The sequence below is a fragment of the Lucilia sericata genome, unplaced genomic scaffold (genome assembly GCF_015586225.1).
Source record: "Lucilia sericata isolate MDLA Ls3-8-SP2 unplaced genomic scaffold, ASM1558622v1 Contig000048F_arrow, whole genome shotgun sequence".
Taxonomy (NCBI): domain Eukaryota; kingdom Metazoa; phylum Arthropoda; class Insecta; order Diptera; family Calliphoridae; genus Lucilia; species Lucilia sericata.
Genome location: NW_023994085.1, coordinates 917,719 through 936,054, shown reverse-complemented (window position 1 = coordinate 936,054; position 18,336 = coordinate 917,719). Strand labels below are relative to the sequence as shown.

The following is an 18,336-nucleotide window of genomic DNA, read 5'->3' as shown; positions in this document are numbered from 1 at the left end:
ATAGTCTAGTCTATAGTCTAGTCTATAGACTAGTCTATAGTCTAGTCTATAGTCTAGTCTATAGTCTAGTCTATAGTCTAGTCTATAGTCTAGTCTATAGTCTAGTCTATAGTCTAGTCTATAGTCTAGTCTATAGTCTAGTCTATAGTCTAGTCTATAGTCTAGTCTATAGTCTAGTCTATAGTCTAGTCTAGTCTAGTCTATAGTCTAGTCTATTGTCTAGTCTATAGTCTAGTCTATAGTCTAGTCTATAGTCTAGTCTATAGTCGAAAATTTTCTATAATTATTGCCAATAAAACTTTTAACAATAATAACTGTTAAGGTTTTAGAAAATTGAATTTGTTTTCAAAATTGATTTCAATTAATTTCCTTTCATTTCGTTAATTTATCTAAAGCAAATTAACAAAAAAAAGCAGCAGCTTTTCGTTGAACTTTTGCCTTGAATTAAATTGATTTTTATTATGTTTAAGTGAAAATGTCTTTTGAATCAAATTATTCGGTTTTTTTTTTTAATTTTGAGACTCATACAATTTTGTTTTATTAAAATGTGTTTTTATGTCATTATATTTAATGTTGCCACAGGTATGTATGTATATGTATTAAAAGCTTGAAAAGACAGTAATTAAATGCACAATTTATGACATTAAATATTAAAGAGACTAAATTAAAACAAATTTAAAAAAGAGGATTTTAAATGACATTAAGACAATCACAAAATTATTGGAAATTTATAAAAAGAAAACAATATTAAGACAACCTTTAATAAATTTGTTTAAATTTAATAAGAAAAAAGTGATATTTGTTTGTAACAAATCAAGTAAGGCAGGGAGGCAAGTGTTTAAAAAGAAAACAAGGTCAATAATGACGTATTTATTAAATAATTTTCTTATTCAAACTTTAATTAAAATAATGAGTTCATACATAATGTTGTTAAAAAGAGCTGTTTGTAAAGTTAGTAAAATATTATGAAATATTCACAGTTCAACTCATAACTTTTACAATTAGGGAGTGTTGATATTTATTTATAAATATTAAAATGTATTTGACAAAACTGTTTATGATATTTAGATTGTAAACGACCTTTTAATTTGCATAACTTCCGCAACACGTGCCCTTTTATAGATTTATTTACTTTTTTTTGCAGATTAAAATATTTTCACATTTTATTTTTATTTTTTGCAAATAATTTTAATTGATCTACATCTTAAATGATTATTTAATAAAAGTGATTTCGTTGTTGTTTTCATTTTATTGTATACAATTTAATTACATGTTTATACAAAATAAATTAATATGTTTATGCATATTCAAAGTATTTTAGAAAATTTTTAAATATTTATACACTTATACACGTACATATTACATCGTACATATTATTTAGAACAGTAATAGTAGTGTTTTATATACAATAAGAATTTAATGAAATAAAACTAAGAAAAAGATTATGATTTACAACCAAATGTCACACTATAAAACAGCAATTTAAAATAAAATGTAGGTGTCGACTGACTACATTACTCTACACATGCTACAATTACTACAACAACAACAACTAATACATACCAATACAAATAGCTTTAATATACCAATAAATATTCCTAATAACTAATTAGCCCGAGGCGTTAAATGCTCAGAACTAACAGAGGTTCTTAAACTTTTTTAAGTGTAATCTGACAAGCACAGAACTAATGCCACAAACAAACTAATGAAGCAATAGACCAACCTCCACACAGAAAAAAATATGCACAATTTTTTTCTTAACAATCGTTTGCTTAAATTTAATTTCGATTTTTATAAATATTTTTATTTGGGTTTATAACGAATTTGTTTGATGTTCACACAGAAGGAAAATATTTTCTAACAAACACTTTATTGAAATAAATTTAACTTTCAGTAAATATTTTTACTGATTCAATAAATGTTTTTGTTTGAGTTTTATTTTTATGTCAGCATATGGAATACAACAATAAAACCAGTTTTGGAATGTACTAAAATGAATTGATATAATTCTTATTTGGTTTATAACATTTAATGTATAAGTGTTTCAGTTTTCACAGTACAAAATAATAGTTTCTAGAATTAGAAACGTTTTCTTAAAAATGTTGTAAGTATATATGTAATTTTTTTACTACTTTTAGTTGTAAATATTTTTTGTAAAATTTTTGTTAAAATTTAGTATATATTTTTTAACAAAATTTTTATAGATTCAATAAAAAATTTTCTTATTATTATTGCCAAAATACAATAAATAATTTAACTGTTTCAGATAACATATTTGCTTGAATTTCAGTACAAATACTAATAACTTGTGTTATTGTTTCAGTAAAATAATTGTTTGGAAATGTTGCGATTATTTATTAATGTTTTTCGTAAATAGTATATTATTTTAATAAGAAAAATCCTGAAATTTTTTCAATAAAGAATTTACGAATTTGAGTACTTGATTTTACGAATTTCGTGATAGGTCCTATTTTAGTAAAAAAAAATACTTGGCTTTATGAATTTTTTGTTTGATTTTGAATTCCATTTTTTTCTGTGCACAGTTGAGAGATTAATGTCCCACAAATGCGGCAATAATGAATTTTTTATTAATATACTCGTTCAATGAAAACATTATCCTGTTATGTAAACCAATACAACTGAAGTTCAGTTGTCATACATAAGCCCCACAAAAGTTTTCATTACCATTGGAGGCATTGGAGAGAAATCAGTGAATGTAAATCGTGTGAAAAAACGTATACAGCTTCTATATCTTAACGGTGAAGCTGACTAATGTATTAGAAAGTATATTTATAACTCATTATTAATAAGATGTTATTAAACTACTTCTCTGTGATCAGGACGGTATGTAGTAGTCATTGAAAAGTATGTTAATAGGTAAGTAGTTACAATTGCAAGTCATTACCAATTTCTTCATATAAATACAGTGTATAAACATCTCTTTTTTAAACTATTTGAGAAATTCTGAAATTAGAATACAAACGCAAAGTTTGGACGCCATTGTAATTGCATAGACAAGCAAAGCAAATCAACAGCAAATGGATAATAAAAATAATATAAAATTGAAATAAAAACATTATAGAAAATTGATCAAGAACTATTTGAAAGATACAACAATATGATCAATTGATAATACAGCAAAAAAAACTACAACAATTACATACACACATTCATTTAAAGTTTCATTAGTTTTTTTTTCTGCTTGTTTTGTTGTAATTCCAATAAGCTGAAAAAAAAAGTTGAATAAAATAAAACTTTGTAAGGGTGTGGCTTTCAAATGGCCGGTGTACATTACACTGCATAACAATAATATACAAACACTCGGTGGGACAAAGAAATCAACAAACACACGCTGCACTGTCTATGATGCTTGAGTGTGTGTCTATGATGCCTTGTATTCCAGTCGTCTAGGTTAGCGACACTTGGCAAGTGTTAATGGTAATAAGATTCAAATAACTGATATCTCCAGCAAATGCTCTTATTTCTCGCTGCTAATGTTTTATTATTATTATTTTTTTTTCTATTTGTTGTATTATAAACATTGTAATCAATTTTGTTGTTGTTGTTGTTAAACATAGTCGCAAGTATGTTTGTATGTATGTTAACAAGCAAAAGCCTAATGGCCATGTATCTTTTTGTATGTCTACGAGAAATAGATTTGTTTTTGTTACGTTTCGTTTAGATTTTTTTTGTGTAATTTTTAAAATTTGAAATGAAACCAATGTCAACACTTTTATCAAATACAACAACAAAACCTTTAAACTTTAAATAGTTTAAACAAATGACCAGCGGGAGTGTCTTGTGGTCCGCGACTTTTAACAATAATTAAAAAAAGTTTATTGTTTCTGCTGTAGTGTTTTTAATAATCTCATTTTTGATTAATTTGTTGACTTGAAAATTTCAAAATTTTGTTTTTATTACTTTACGAATTATTTTTTTTTGGCTAAAATGTCGTGTTTCTTTTATTTTAATAATTTTGCAGTTTAATGAATGGATTTTGTTAAAAAATGAATGAACTGTTTTGTTTGTTTTTATTACAATAAAAAATATATAAAATACTACAGTTAATTTTATTAAACTTGAAAAACAATTATTTCTTTGTTGTGACTAATTCATTAAAAATATTAAATTTTTTAAAAGATTATGTTCAGGATTATAGAAAATACCCATATGGTCTTGCTTTTAATTAGAAATTATAAGATTTAATAAGAAAACAGCTAAGTATAGTATATAGCGTATATAGCCGACATCAAAACATCTCGTAAATTTAAAGTTTATTTCAGAATCTGAATTATAGGTCATTAAGAACCAGCCTTTTCGGAATATATTTCCACGATTTATTCATTAGTTTTATGTTTATCGATATTAATATGAACATCAGGTTGATTATTGTCGATAGAAGACCTTTTATAGGGTTTATAAACCAAACTCTGCTGAATTTAAAATAATGATTAACATCAAAAAAAATTAAAAAGTCGAAGCCCTAAGATCAAGCTTTTCTAAAGATTGATCCTCAGAGCTCATCACATCTGGGATTTGAAAATATCGTGCAATGAAATCTGAAAACACGCCATTTTTTGTCCCTTTTAGAGATTTTATAACAGCGCCAAGACAACTTTATTAATATAATGTTGTATGACATCTGAAAGTCCATTCTGTCATCTATTAAATAAAGGCTTAATATCTAACATATCTTCTTCATTCTTCGAGCTATCAGATTCGGATTCAGCGCTCGATCCTTAAGAAAAGTAAGCTTTGGTCTCTGGCTTAAAAACGTATCGGCCTGCATAATTTTGGTAAATTTTTCTTAAAATTTTTAAACGAATTATTGATAAAAAAAACTGTTTTGCTGTAAAAGAGGTTAAATGGAGAGTAGATCTTATTATGAACCCATCTTTTGAAATTTGATAGAGAGATTTTTAAACTTATTTATGTTGAATTTCATCGCTTACTAGTAATTTAAAAGTAATTTTCTAAAAGGGTCCAGATATAGGATCCAGCGTCATATGTGACCCGATATTTGTTATGTATTGAAGAACAAATCTTGGATGTGTAAAACTAACTTATCCAAAATTTTGTCCAATTGCAGCATAATTATGAATGTTTAAACAGTAATCTGAGGGGCCACTTGTCTAAGAACTAGGTAAAATCGTGGACCCTAGGTCCAATCGTGTCTTCAATAGACAGATGAAAATGTCTAGGTTGTCTGTCCTAGGTTTATATCAGAATGAGCAACTCAACTAAGTCTAACTTTTGTTAGTACGCACATCACTTACCAAATAACTTTTAAGAAGTTATTGTTTATAATTAACAATATTTTTTTCAATTCTTACTTACACATTTATAAATACAACAACTTACTCCCCGATGATTTCAACAAGGATTTGCTGTAATCTTAAAACAAAAACTTTTTTTCGTTGTAAACTTACCTCCAGTGAAGTTCAGCTTCTGTTGTGGAGCCATCCTTTTCGGGCATTTTATAATATTCATAAACAAATGACGTTGTACCATTAGAGGTTTGAACCTGATGCAATTGCGGTGTCCCTAGAGAACTTAAATTAACAGTTGTGGCAGCAGCCTCAATCAATTGATGCTGTTGCTGCTGATGTTGCTGGTGATGTTGTGTCTGTTGCATACCATTGCCATTTGGATCGTCAGTCTGTTGTTGTTGTTGCTGCTGCTGTTGACTGTGAGGATGTGTGGCCCCATCATTGGGTGACAAACTGAGTAAATTTTGGGGCGTAGAGGCCGAAACGACTGTAGTCAACTGGGGATGCTCAAAGTAGCGCGAAGCCACCGATGAAGCTGGCAATTGATAGGTATTACCATTATGCTGATGTATTATAACTTCATGAGGACTACTTTGGTGATGTGTGGACATGGCTATGGGTTGAGCTTGTGACGAGGGGGTTGATGGCGTTGGTGACGTAGAACCCGAATTTAAAGAATCACCATTTGTTAATACAGTACGGCGTCTAAGGTTTTTGTTATTTTTAAATTTAAGAAGTAAATTAAATATCGTTTTTTCTTTCAAATCCTTTAGGAAATGTAACTTAAGTGTGTATTTTCCAATTAAATATTTAAATTTTTTATGAAAACATTGTATTTTTTTAAATTTTTACACTTTATAAGTGTTTTAAGTTAAAAACTCTTTAAAACGTATTTCACACGGTCCCTTTTAAGGGTAAAAAAATGGGAAAAAATTGATAGTTTTTATTGCTTTATAGCAGCCAAAAATAAAAATAATAAAATGAATAAATAATAAAAAAAAGTAACGAGTAAAGCAAAGGGGTTAGAGGCAAAAATATGCAAATTATTTTTTAAAAATATGAAAAATAAAAACAACACTACGAGTAAAGTAGTCTTAAGAATAGTTTCGTAAAGGAATTTACGACTTAAGGGTGTTTTTTTGTTTTCGATTTCTTTCAGTGAAATCTGATACCAGGATAAGCTTGATGATATAAAAACAGTAGCTGCTGTTGTCTTAGATGCGTATTTGGGTTGTCGTTATTGGGTTTTTTTTCTGTCTTCCTTTGTTTCATTGTCCTCAAATGGTCTTGTATGTGGAGTACACATGTTATTTTTTTTTTTTTTTTGTATTATTTTGGTTGTTAATATTTTGGCTGTTGTTTAATCATTCGTAAAAAATTTGTTTATTACATTGTAAAAGGAAGACGATGACGACAACAGGAAAAGAAAGGCGAATCTATTCAACAGTATGAACAAAAATGTAATAAAACAATATTTCCTTTTTAGCAGCAAATAAAACAAAAAAATCCAAACCATCAAATGTCAACACATATTTATTAGAGTTCAAATGAAGGTTATTGTATTTATTAACAATATGTACTTCATTGCAACAAATGGCAAATCTTACATAATTGGTAAATGTTTGCTTATTTTGGTGTATAAATAGCAAAAGAGGCCTTATCATAACGTAATTGGTTTTTAGGAAGGATAATAATAAAAGTGGTCCTTCGAAAGTAAATTTTAATTTTATTATTTAAATGAAGCTGCAGAGTGTTTAAATCGTTTTAACGTTTGCAAATACTTAGTTAAACAAATAATGATTTAAAATTAAGGATACTAAAGTTTCTTTGTTTTTTTGGGGATTTTATTTGTTTAAATGTTTTTTTAAAATATTTTCTATTAAATTTAATTGTTTATATAATCGTTATTTTTAAAACATCTCTACTAAATAAAAATCTTTGTTAATTGTTATTAATCTTTTTAGAATTTGGAGATTTTTTATTGTTTCTTTATTTTTTTATTTTTTGCTTCTAACAAAAGTCATAAATTGTGCAAATTATTATTATTTCTTTGTTGTTTTTTTTTAATTTGTTAATTTTTTTATATTATTTTTCATTATGCACATAATCATATGAAACATTAAGTTTTATACAGCCATTAGAAATCGCCACAAAAAATCGTTTAAAATAAAGAAGAAAGAAAAAAACAAATAATATTCGATAAATTATAAATTAAACACAAGTTTAACATTTGGCATTTTAAATTTGATTTACTTAATAAACGCAAATTAACTGCAACAAAAAAAATGTTTATAAAAATATTTAAAGCAGTGATGCAAAATGCAAATATGTTTAAGAAGAAAACAAAAAGAAACAATTTAAAATGACAATAAAAAAAATAAACTAAATTAAAATAAGTAACGGACGAAAACGGTTTAAAAAACGACAACAGTTTTTGAAATTTATGCCTTAGCAACCATTTTTAAAGAAAAAATTTTGCACAAAATTTTATAATAAAATCCAACTAAGAAATTATTTAAAGGAAAAGATGTTTGTGCCAAAAAAATATGTAATTTTTTTTTTCTATTCTTAGCCCTCAATCTAGTAGAGTGTTGTATATAGTTCATATTTACCAGTTAAAATAATTTTATTTAGGGATTTTTTTTTATTTATGAATTCGTTTTAAATATTATTAATTTGGTATTTTTGTTAATAAAACGTTATGGATGGTTATTTGGAAAACGGGTTTCATATTAATGTTTTATTATTAAGAAACATTGTATAATTTGATTTATAACATTATTTTGCATTAGTTGAATTAATTAAGAATTAATTAAATGCATTATTAAAAGCAATTGAAATTTATAACAAACAAACCAATAAAAAAGAAAACAGAGTAATCTTAAGTAAAAGGAGACTGGCAGTTTCAGTTCAAGAATTTAAGATTATGTTCTTAACTTTAATAAAATACTTTTTAAATATTTTTTTCACCTCCCAGTACCTGTACCAGTACTCTTAGCTTTTAAGTTCATTAATAACTTTCAATACAAAACAATATCTGAAACAAACATTGTTTATTACACTGTCAAATAGTTGATATTAATCTGAAGATTGATTGCGAATAACAATAAAAATTCAATACTATTAATTTCAATAAAATGTGTTAAATCTTTTACTTTGTATATCACCCCTATTGATTGGAAATAAACCAAATTATAACGAATAGTTCCTATAAATATGCCTACACATTGACACATACTATTCTAAGCTGATTTAGACACATGCTAAAAACAAAATACATACATTCATACACACATATATAAAGATGGAAAAAAATTCCAAAATAGATTTTAATTTAGAGCCGTTTTATTGACGCTTATTCAAATTAGTTAATGTTTTAAACTAAATTGATGATTATATATTCAAATTAATTATTCTAACAGTTTGTTGTTATAGTTGTTGTTGCCTATTTGTTTACCACAAAATTCTTAATAATTCCGTAACGATAATAAACAACTGAATATGTTTTAATCTTAAATAAATGAATCATACTCTAATAAATAAATTATTAAGAAATTAAAACACAAATACACATGCACACGCGCATAGTTACAGATAAAAACAAAAAACAGTTATAGTTGTTAACGAAAGAACGTATTACAATGTTACAATGGTCAACAACAACAGCAGCAGCAAAATAAATATTTAATTTAACAAGAAAAACTACATATGACAACAACAAATAACAATTCTACTTTCAACACACCAGAATTCTAGGTGCATTAAGGTGGTCCCAAACGAGAATTTGGCACATTCGAAACCCATACGAAAATTTTCATCAGGCTTAGTCGGTAATGATTACATCACTAAGTAATTCATTACGTAGTAAATTATAATTATTTGTACTGTGGTATTGAGCAATAACTATTACAGTATGTACTTGTAATTTTACAGAATTAATTGTAATTATATGAAAACAATTCATAATTACAAGTACATAAAAGTTATGTTTAATTACAATTAACTGTAATTGAAATTTTATCGATTGTAATTGAATATGTAATTCACATTTCACAAGCTTGATTTTTAGTTGCATTCGAAAAAGTTGGAGTCTTCCTAATGCGAGTTCGTTAAAATTTTTACATGTGTTATTCTGGAGACATGTTTGTATGAGTACGAGAACAAAACGAAACAGAATGAAGCAAAAAAAAAATAGTTAAATGTCATTACAAGTGACAAAAGGTAATAAAAAATAATTAAAAAATTATCATACCTTAAACAGAAGAATGAATAAGAGAGCATGTATGAATGTATGAATACAAAATAAAGACTACAGGTAATGGTCAATATTATGAGGACCATATACAGAATTTCAAACAAAAATATATAATCAGGGCAAAATTGTATTACAGCTATAAGAATTTCTAAGAATTTCTTAAATATCTTTATTAATTTTATTGTTTATAATTTTTTTTTTTTAATTTAAGAAAAGAAAACATTATTGCGTCTCAAACACATTGACCAGGCAATGTAGTTTAAACAAATAAAATGATATTGATAAGATTTTTTTATAATTAAAGAATAAAATAATAAGAATATTTGAATGTGTGAGTATATGTGTTATTTTATATGTATATTTGATTTGTATCTGTGTTGTGAACATTTTAACAAAACAAAATAAAATATATATATATTGAAGGACAAACGACCATTGACTGCAGTTAAATACAACAACAACACAAACACATTCACACTCACACTAACAACAAACTGCCAGATACACAAACACAAATAAACACATGGAATTAAATCAAAAAAATTTAAAATATCTTTTAATTTTTATTTGTTATTAAATATCACTAAGACAACTACAACAAATGAATCAGGTGTATATATGGTAAAGATCGAATATAGTTTCAGCTAAACCGAATGGGTTTTATTTAATTAGAAATAGTTTGAATATATTTAGTATTGAATTACAATTTATGAATCTATTTTTCGAGGAGGTTCTGGGAAACGAAAAACCTAACTTTTCGCAAATATGATTATACACAAATTATGTCTTATAGTACCTTTAAACATAAACAAACGACATTTTAAGTAATTTTTTCTAAATTCTAAACTTTTGCTAAATAGTTTATTGATTAGTCCACAAACTAGTTAATAGACTTATCCATAGGCTGCTAAGAGGACTAATCCATGGAATATTCATGGACAAGTTATAGACTACTCTACGAATTAGTCAATATACTGGTCCAAAGACTATCATGGATTAGTCATAGACTACTCAATGAACTAGTAGTAGACTAGTTCATGGACTACTCCAAAGAGCAATCCATAGACTATATAATGGAATCGTCAAAAGATATAATGATAAGCCAATTGACTAGTCTATAGACTAAATAGACTTATCCACAGAATGCTAAGTGGACTAATCCAAGGAATACTCATACACAAGCTTATAGATTTCTCTACGAATTAGCTCATATAGGTACTCTTCTATAGACTGCTCAAAGAACTTCTTAATAGTTTATTTCATAGTACTCAATGGACTTGAAAATAGACAAGTTCATAGACTATTCTAAGAATTAGTCTATAGACTATTTAATAGATTTATCCATAGGCTGCTGAAAGGACTTCTTAATATATTACTTCATAGACTACTCAATGAACTAGTAGTTAACTAGTTCCAGACTATTCCAAAGAGCAGTCTATAGACTATATAATGCTAAGTGGACTAATCCATGGAATACTCAAACACAAGTCTCTTATACTACTATGTATATAGACTGCTCAAAGAACTTTTTAATAGTTTATTTCATAGAATAGTTATAGAGTACTCAATGGACTTGAAAATAGACTAGTTCATAGACTATTCAATGGACTTGAAACTAGACAAGTTCAAGAATTAATCTATAGTCCAGTAAATAGATATATCCATAGGCTGCTAAGCGGACTAATCCACGGATAAGTCCATTAAATAGCTAATAGCTGAAAGGACTTCTTAATATATGCCTTCAAAGACTACTCATTGAACTAGTAGTAGACTAGTTCATAAACTATTCCAAAGAGTAGGCCATAGACCACACAATAGAATCGTCAAAAGATTAGACCATAAACTATTCAACCCACTTGTAAATAGACATATCAAAAGGCTAGTCAATAGGATAGTCTGCAGAATAGTCTATAGTGTACTTTAGTCCCCAATGTAACACCAACAACTTCTAGAACTACCATGACAGAGTGTAGGGTATGAATAAGTTTGTAAATATGTATGTATGTTTTAGTTAATTTTCAATTTATATGTATATTCAGTTAGTCAGTCAGATAGTCGGTTGGTCAGTCTGTTATTCTACTACATACTCGTAAGTATTTGTTAAATTGTTATTTTTTTCATTATTATTATAAGTATTTGTTATAATTACTAAGTATTTTAATGTTGTTGTTGTTACTTATGCTATTGTTGTTATTGTTAGTTTATTTATATGTTGGCTATTGCAATTACCAATGCTGATTAAACTTTAACAAACGATGACTTTTGATATTGTATCCACAACCATCGTCATCATCATCATCATTATCGCCATCATACAAAATGTATTATGAGAAATAAACAATAATGTTTAATAATAACAAAAAAAAATACCACAACTTGGCAGAAAAAAAATAACTATAACAATGAAATTAATAAAAATTTAAAAATTTAATGCATAAAACGGTTGTTTATTATATTTTACTTTTTCAATCTTTTTATGACATTATGATTTAAGTTTTCAAGGTTAAAAGGTGACACATACACTAAAAGTTTACAAATGTTTAACAGGAGGAAAAAACATACGTAAACATTATTTTCTTATTAAATAAACAAGCATTTACTTATGTATGTATGTGTTATATGTAAAATACGCACTTCCGTCTGATTTATCATTAATTTTTTGTTGTTTTTTTTTTTCAATACAAAAAGCGAAAGGTTTCGATTTTTTTTTATTTTTACTGTTTTCTTAAATACATTTTCAATGTAACCTTGTGTTAAAGCTGTATTTAAACAAAATTTATGATTGATCATGTAAATCTTACAGCAAGCAACCAAAACCACAGACGGACAGACAGTAAGAAAGAAATAAACCTATTATAACAGATACAAATACATAGATACAACTGTATGTTTTAATTATTATTATTATTAAAACTACTTCTTTTGAAGGAAAAGCTCAGAAAAATCTTTAAAAGTTTTTAATCCACTCATTCATGTTCAAGTTAATATGTTGTATGTAAATGATCGATGATGCGTAAATAAGTGGATTTTTAATTACCACATCAAGTGATTAAAATAAGAAACAAACAAAAATTGCAGTCATATCAAAAATAATATGTAAATGCACATAAAGTTAAAAATTGTTTAGTTGCATTTTTTTAAAAAGATTAAATTGTGCAATTATGTAATAGTTAAAGAATGTTGGTTGCCATGTTGTTCAGTGTATTTGACACAAATCGGAAGTTTAGTTTATTTCCATTTAAAGCGGGTAAATACCAATTGTGGTTAGTTAGTGTTATTAATATGGATGCAAGTGTATGAATAAATTGTTATTTTATTTAGTTTGTATTAATTCTTTGTTTGTTTGTTTGTTTATAATATTTAAATTTCATCAAGTTTAGTTCTTAAGTCTTTTGTTTTAATAAATTTTTGATTTATATTTGCTTGTTTCTTTTAAACAAATAATTATTAATTGCTGTCCAAAAATACAAATGGTTTCTTTAAATTTGTGTATGTGTGTATATGTGTTGGTTTTTTCCTTCAAAATTTAAACTATAATTAATCAATGGTACTAGCAATACAAAGTGTCTGTTTGTTTGTTTGTTTGGCGTGTGCTGTTCGTTTTAACAGCTTTAAAACTTGTTTATTTAAAAGTATTTAAATAAAATATATATTTTTGTTTAAAAAATATTTAATAATTTTTCATTTAAAACATTAAATTGTAATTTTTATATTTTGTCATTTCAGTTAGACAAAAAGTATTTGTGTAAATTTTTTTCCAATAATAATAATAAATTTAAAAAAAAATTATTTACACCATTTATTTATGCAATTCAAATTGTAATCAATTGTATTTGTTGTTTTGTTTTTGTTTTTTTGTACTCAGACACCATGATTGGTTGTTTTGTGGTATTTGTTATTAATTTAATTGTTAACTTTACAAATACAATAATACTTTTTTTTTTTTCAAAGTATTGATTTGTTTTATTTATTATTATTTTTTTGTATTTTATTTACGTGTGGGCATATTTGCATTTTAATTGCATTGTAATTGTAATTTTTTTAACAGAGCGAACTGTATATACATACTACACATTCTAAAGATACAAGATTTTTTTTATGGAACGTAAGTAAGTTTATATTAAACAAAATATTTGTTACTTTAGTTTGTACATGTGTCTATGAGTCTGCATTTAATAGTAAATATCAATTATAACAAAAAACAACAACAATAAGTGCTACAAGCTTGTAAATATTTTTATAATGATTTGTGTGTAATTTATGTTTATTAATCTTTTGATTATCTATTTATACAAACATATATACATAGATTTTTATTATTATTTTTTTTATTTTGTTTAAAAATTTAAAATCTTATGCGTTTTGTGTTTTCGTTGTTGTTGTTGTCATGTTTTAATTTCATTATAAAGTTTTAAGATTTTTATGATTTTTCAAGGCTATTTGTCTATGAGTTTTAATTAAATTAAGTAGATTTTGTTTGCATTATAGTTTTTTTTAATTTTTTTGTTAATTTTGTTACTGTTTATCATCTTCTTATATTTTATGTTGAAATAACAATTAACTATAATTATATTGTAGATAAAGCTTCTGCCAACAGTAGCTTAAATACCAAAGATGTGTTTAATAGACAAAAAACTGCAAAATGATTGATAAATGTATGTTTTTTTTGTGTTATTTAACTATTATAGAAGTGTTGGTTAACCGTTTAAGGACCAAAAATAATAATTTTATTTTGAAAACAAGTAAGAAATTATATGCAGTCGGGCGAGGCCCACCATATAATACCCTACACCAGTTATAAAAATAAAATGTATGAATAAAATTACAAGGTTTACATAGACGGAAGGACGGACAGACGGATGGACATCGCTAAATCGACTCAGAAAATGATTTTAAGCCGATTGGCATACTTTAAGGTGGGTATAGGATATTATATTGTGCGTTACAAACATAAACACAAACCCAATAAATCCTCACCACTGAAGTGGTGTAGGGTATAATTTAAATATTGACCAATTAATAATTATTATTTTAATCAAAAATTTGAGACTAACATCTGCGAAAACTACAAATAACTATTTATTAAATAAATTTAATTTTCATTAAATAGTCGATTTTTTATTCAAATTGAAGACTTAACGATCATTGTAATAAAAACAAAAGACTTAAGACAAAAGCGTAAAAATTAAAGTAAAAATTTATTTAAAAGCTGACTTTTCACTAAAAATCTTATTTTTCTTTTAAACACTAAAATCGAATAAATATTAAGAAAAAATTATTTTTATAAAAAAATTAACAAAAAATTGATTTTTTTTAAATTACTAAAAATTCGAAATTTTACAAAAAAATTTTATTTTTGTAAAATAATTGAATTTTATATAAAAATTATATTTTTTATTAAAAAATTATATTTTATATAAAAAAAATTATTAAAAACAAATTTTTTCGCAAAAAATAAACTTTTTTAAGAATTTTTTTTCCTAAAAATATTTTATAAAATTAAATAATTCGTTAAAAATCTGCAAAAATGTTTACAAACAAGTAAAAAAATAATGAGTATATTTCTTATATAAAAGCCAATAGAAAAATGCACGACAATTTGTATAAAAAATTACAGCAAAATTATAAACAAATAAAATTTATTTGATTTTAATCAAAAAATGTTTAAAAGTAAATAAACCCAAATTTACCACAAAAAAAAACATCAAAAGGAAATAACAACAATACAAAAAGCATTAATATAAATAAATATCAAATTTACAACTACTAAATCTGCATTTACACTTGTCGCTATAATGAAGGTACAACGAACAGACAGACGGACAGACATAGATTTGAACGTAGTACCTGCACAAAACACAAAAACCGGCAGACAATCAACCAACAGTGGCACATATTCAGTTATTTATTTATTTAAATGTTTATTTATTAAATAAACAATTGTTTTTATTCAGTTGTTGTGTATTCAGTTTAGACTTTAACATTACCGCTAGTAATTGTTTAGCTATTTATTTAGCGCCATTAGCACACTTTGTCAAATTGATAAGCATGTCAAACTCTAAAATGAAGATGATGCACACTTTAACTTCATAATAAAGCGGTGAATTTTTTGTTTCTTAAATGATCACAGCGAAAAAAAAATGTTCATAATATTTAAAATGTTAACAGCTTTTTCTTAGTTTTGCTGTTTCTTAGAAATTTTTAACACTTTCATTTGTATAATAATTTACATTTAAGTCAACAGCATGCGGTGTTAATGTGAAAATTATAAAAATGTTTACTAATTAAATTCCAAACACATTCATATTGCAATTCCCAAGACCTACATATGTATGACGTCACTGGCATTTATATAAATCCCTGTAAAATATATTGTTAAAGTAGATTTAAATAATTAGAGGGTTTATAACTTTAAGAAATTGTGTGACTTTATAAGTATTTCACAATATTTGAAAACAATATCATTATTAGCAAATTTTATAAAGAAACTAAAGAAACAACCCTTTTTCAATTAATCTTCATATTGGCAACAAGTTGCAAAATCGACCCTTTTGTAAGTTTAACACTATAATTTTCGCTGCAGTTGAGCGTTTCCTTTAAGAAAAGAAATATTTAGTGCAAAAATACAAATAGAAAGAAAAAATTTTATGTCCCACAGAGTGCAATGTTTGCTTTGTTGTTTCCTGTTAATAAATTTTCACACAACAAACACACACCACTCATACTTACAACAGCAATTTACAATAAATTTTTGCAACAATAACAAACAAACACACATACACATATACTGAAGTCTTTCACGAATAAGTGAAATAAGGTTTCCTTTTTTTGCTAAGCTGCCTACTTCCACAAAGGAAGGAAATGATTTACTTTGTTGGTTCATTTGTTTCATGATTGAATTTGTATGTAGGTCGGTCGGTGGTCTTTTGTGTTTGGAATAAGCAAAATAAAGTCAAATGCCAGAGTCAACATGCCATGAATACCACAAATAACTGCCTACTGTAACGGCCCTAAAAGCGTGCGACTTTTTGACTTTATAACTCTAATTTAATAAATGTCAAATACTCTTAAATTCATACATACTTAATATTGTGTGGTGTTTATTTATGCTGGCGGTAGGAATATAAAATTCAAATTCAAAAACAACAAAAAGATAAGTTTAAACGCCTACACACGCACTGATTGGTAGTTGTGTATAATCAGACAAATGTTTCCAACAAAATTAATATTTAATCAAATTAATGGGGGAGAGTAGATCCACAATAACCACAACACTAAATACCAAAAAACAATTAAATTTAACACCACTTAAACAAGCACTTCTCCTTCTATATATGTTAATGCATAAATGTTTGTAAATTGTTGGTTGGCTAGCTGTCTGTCTGTCTGTCTGGTCGGTTGGTTCACTGGGTTTTCATTACATTTTGTTTATTTTTCTTGTTGCAAAAAAAAGCATGCGCTTGGGCACGCGCTCAATTATACATTAACAATAACAAAAAGCAATAACAACATGCATAATTCGCATTATGCGCTCCATTACCCACCCACGTTGCCGTGGGCAAAAGTTATATGTATGTATGTAGTAGTTATTGTAGCACAGCCAACGAACAAATATACAGATACACACAAACAACTTGAGAGCCTTTTTGTGAGGCGGCATCAAGTTGTAAGATCTCTCAGGTGTGTAAACAATATTTAGCGCACAAATTAACAACATTGTGTAATGTTGTTGTTGTTGGTTTTTGACTAAATTACAAGAGTAATACATCGTAATTGTGTGAAACTAAAAACCCTGCAGGAGGTTATCTATCTATCTATCTATCTATCTATCTATCTATCTATCTATCTATCTATCTATCTATCTATCTATCTATCTATCTATCTATCTATCTATCTATCTATCTATCTATCTATCTATCTATCTATCTATCTATCTATCTATCTATCTATCTATCTATCTATCTATCTATCTATCTATCTATCTATCTATCTATCTATCTATCTATCTATCTATCTATCTATCTATCTATCTATCTATCTATCTATCTATCTATCTATCTATCTATCTATCTATCTATCTATCTATCTATCTATCTATCTATCTATCTATCTATCTATCTATCTATCTATCTATCTATCTATCTATCTATCTATCTATCTATCTATCTATCTATCTATCTATCTATCTATCTATCTATCTATCTATCTATCTATCTATCTATCTATCTATCTATCTATCTATCTATCTATCTATCTATCTATCTATCTATCTATCTATCTATCTATCTATCTATCTATCTATCTATCTATCTATATATCAACCATTCTCTTCCGTCGGGAGGAACTTTTCGTTAAGGAAGAGAGAAGCGATTTCATTGTTACTTTAGAATGCATACTATCCTCCAAAAGTGTATACATATAACGTGTCGTATGCCATGATAGGTAATACTATATTTAAAGCACAGACATATTAGGGTGACCCGTGGAACACTTTTTTGTAGGGATACAAAATATGATAAAAAATATATATTTTTTTTCAAAGGTCCTCAGTTTTTAAACAGCGATTAAAAATCCTTATCTCAGTACAATATCTAAACAAATGTAAAAATGTCGCAATTCCGTAATTTTGAGCTTTTCACTAGAAAAATATTTAATTTTTTTGTCTAAAACTTCTAAGAGTCTATTATAAACAAAAAATGTATACGAAAATCATATAAATTTTTCTTGCAAAAAAACTAAAATAATTATGCAAATCTAAAAAAAACACAGCAAATTAATGTTAATATCGACTTGATGGAATTTTGATTTCAA

The 18,336-nt window shown here is 26.2% G+C and overlaps 1 protein-coding gene across 7 annotated transcripts in view; it reads right to left on the bottom strand.

Moving 5' to 3' along the window:
• The window catches only part of LOC119615492 (protein grainyhead), a 155,171-nt gene that overhangs the window by 49,050 nt on the left and 87,785 nt on the right, over positions 1–18,336 (bottom strand). The window contains exon 2 of one of the 7 annotated variants that reach the window (XM_037971536.1): positions 5,430–5,975. The exons of the other annotated variants lie outside the window; for them this stretch is intronic. Within the exon in view, the coding sequence (XP_037827464.1) occupies positions 5,430–5,975 (546 nt within the window). The remainder of the gene's footprint in view (positions 1–5,429; positions 5,976–18,336) is intronic. 7 annotated transcript variants of the gene reach the window in all.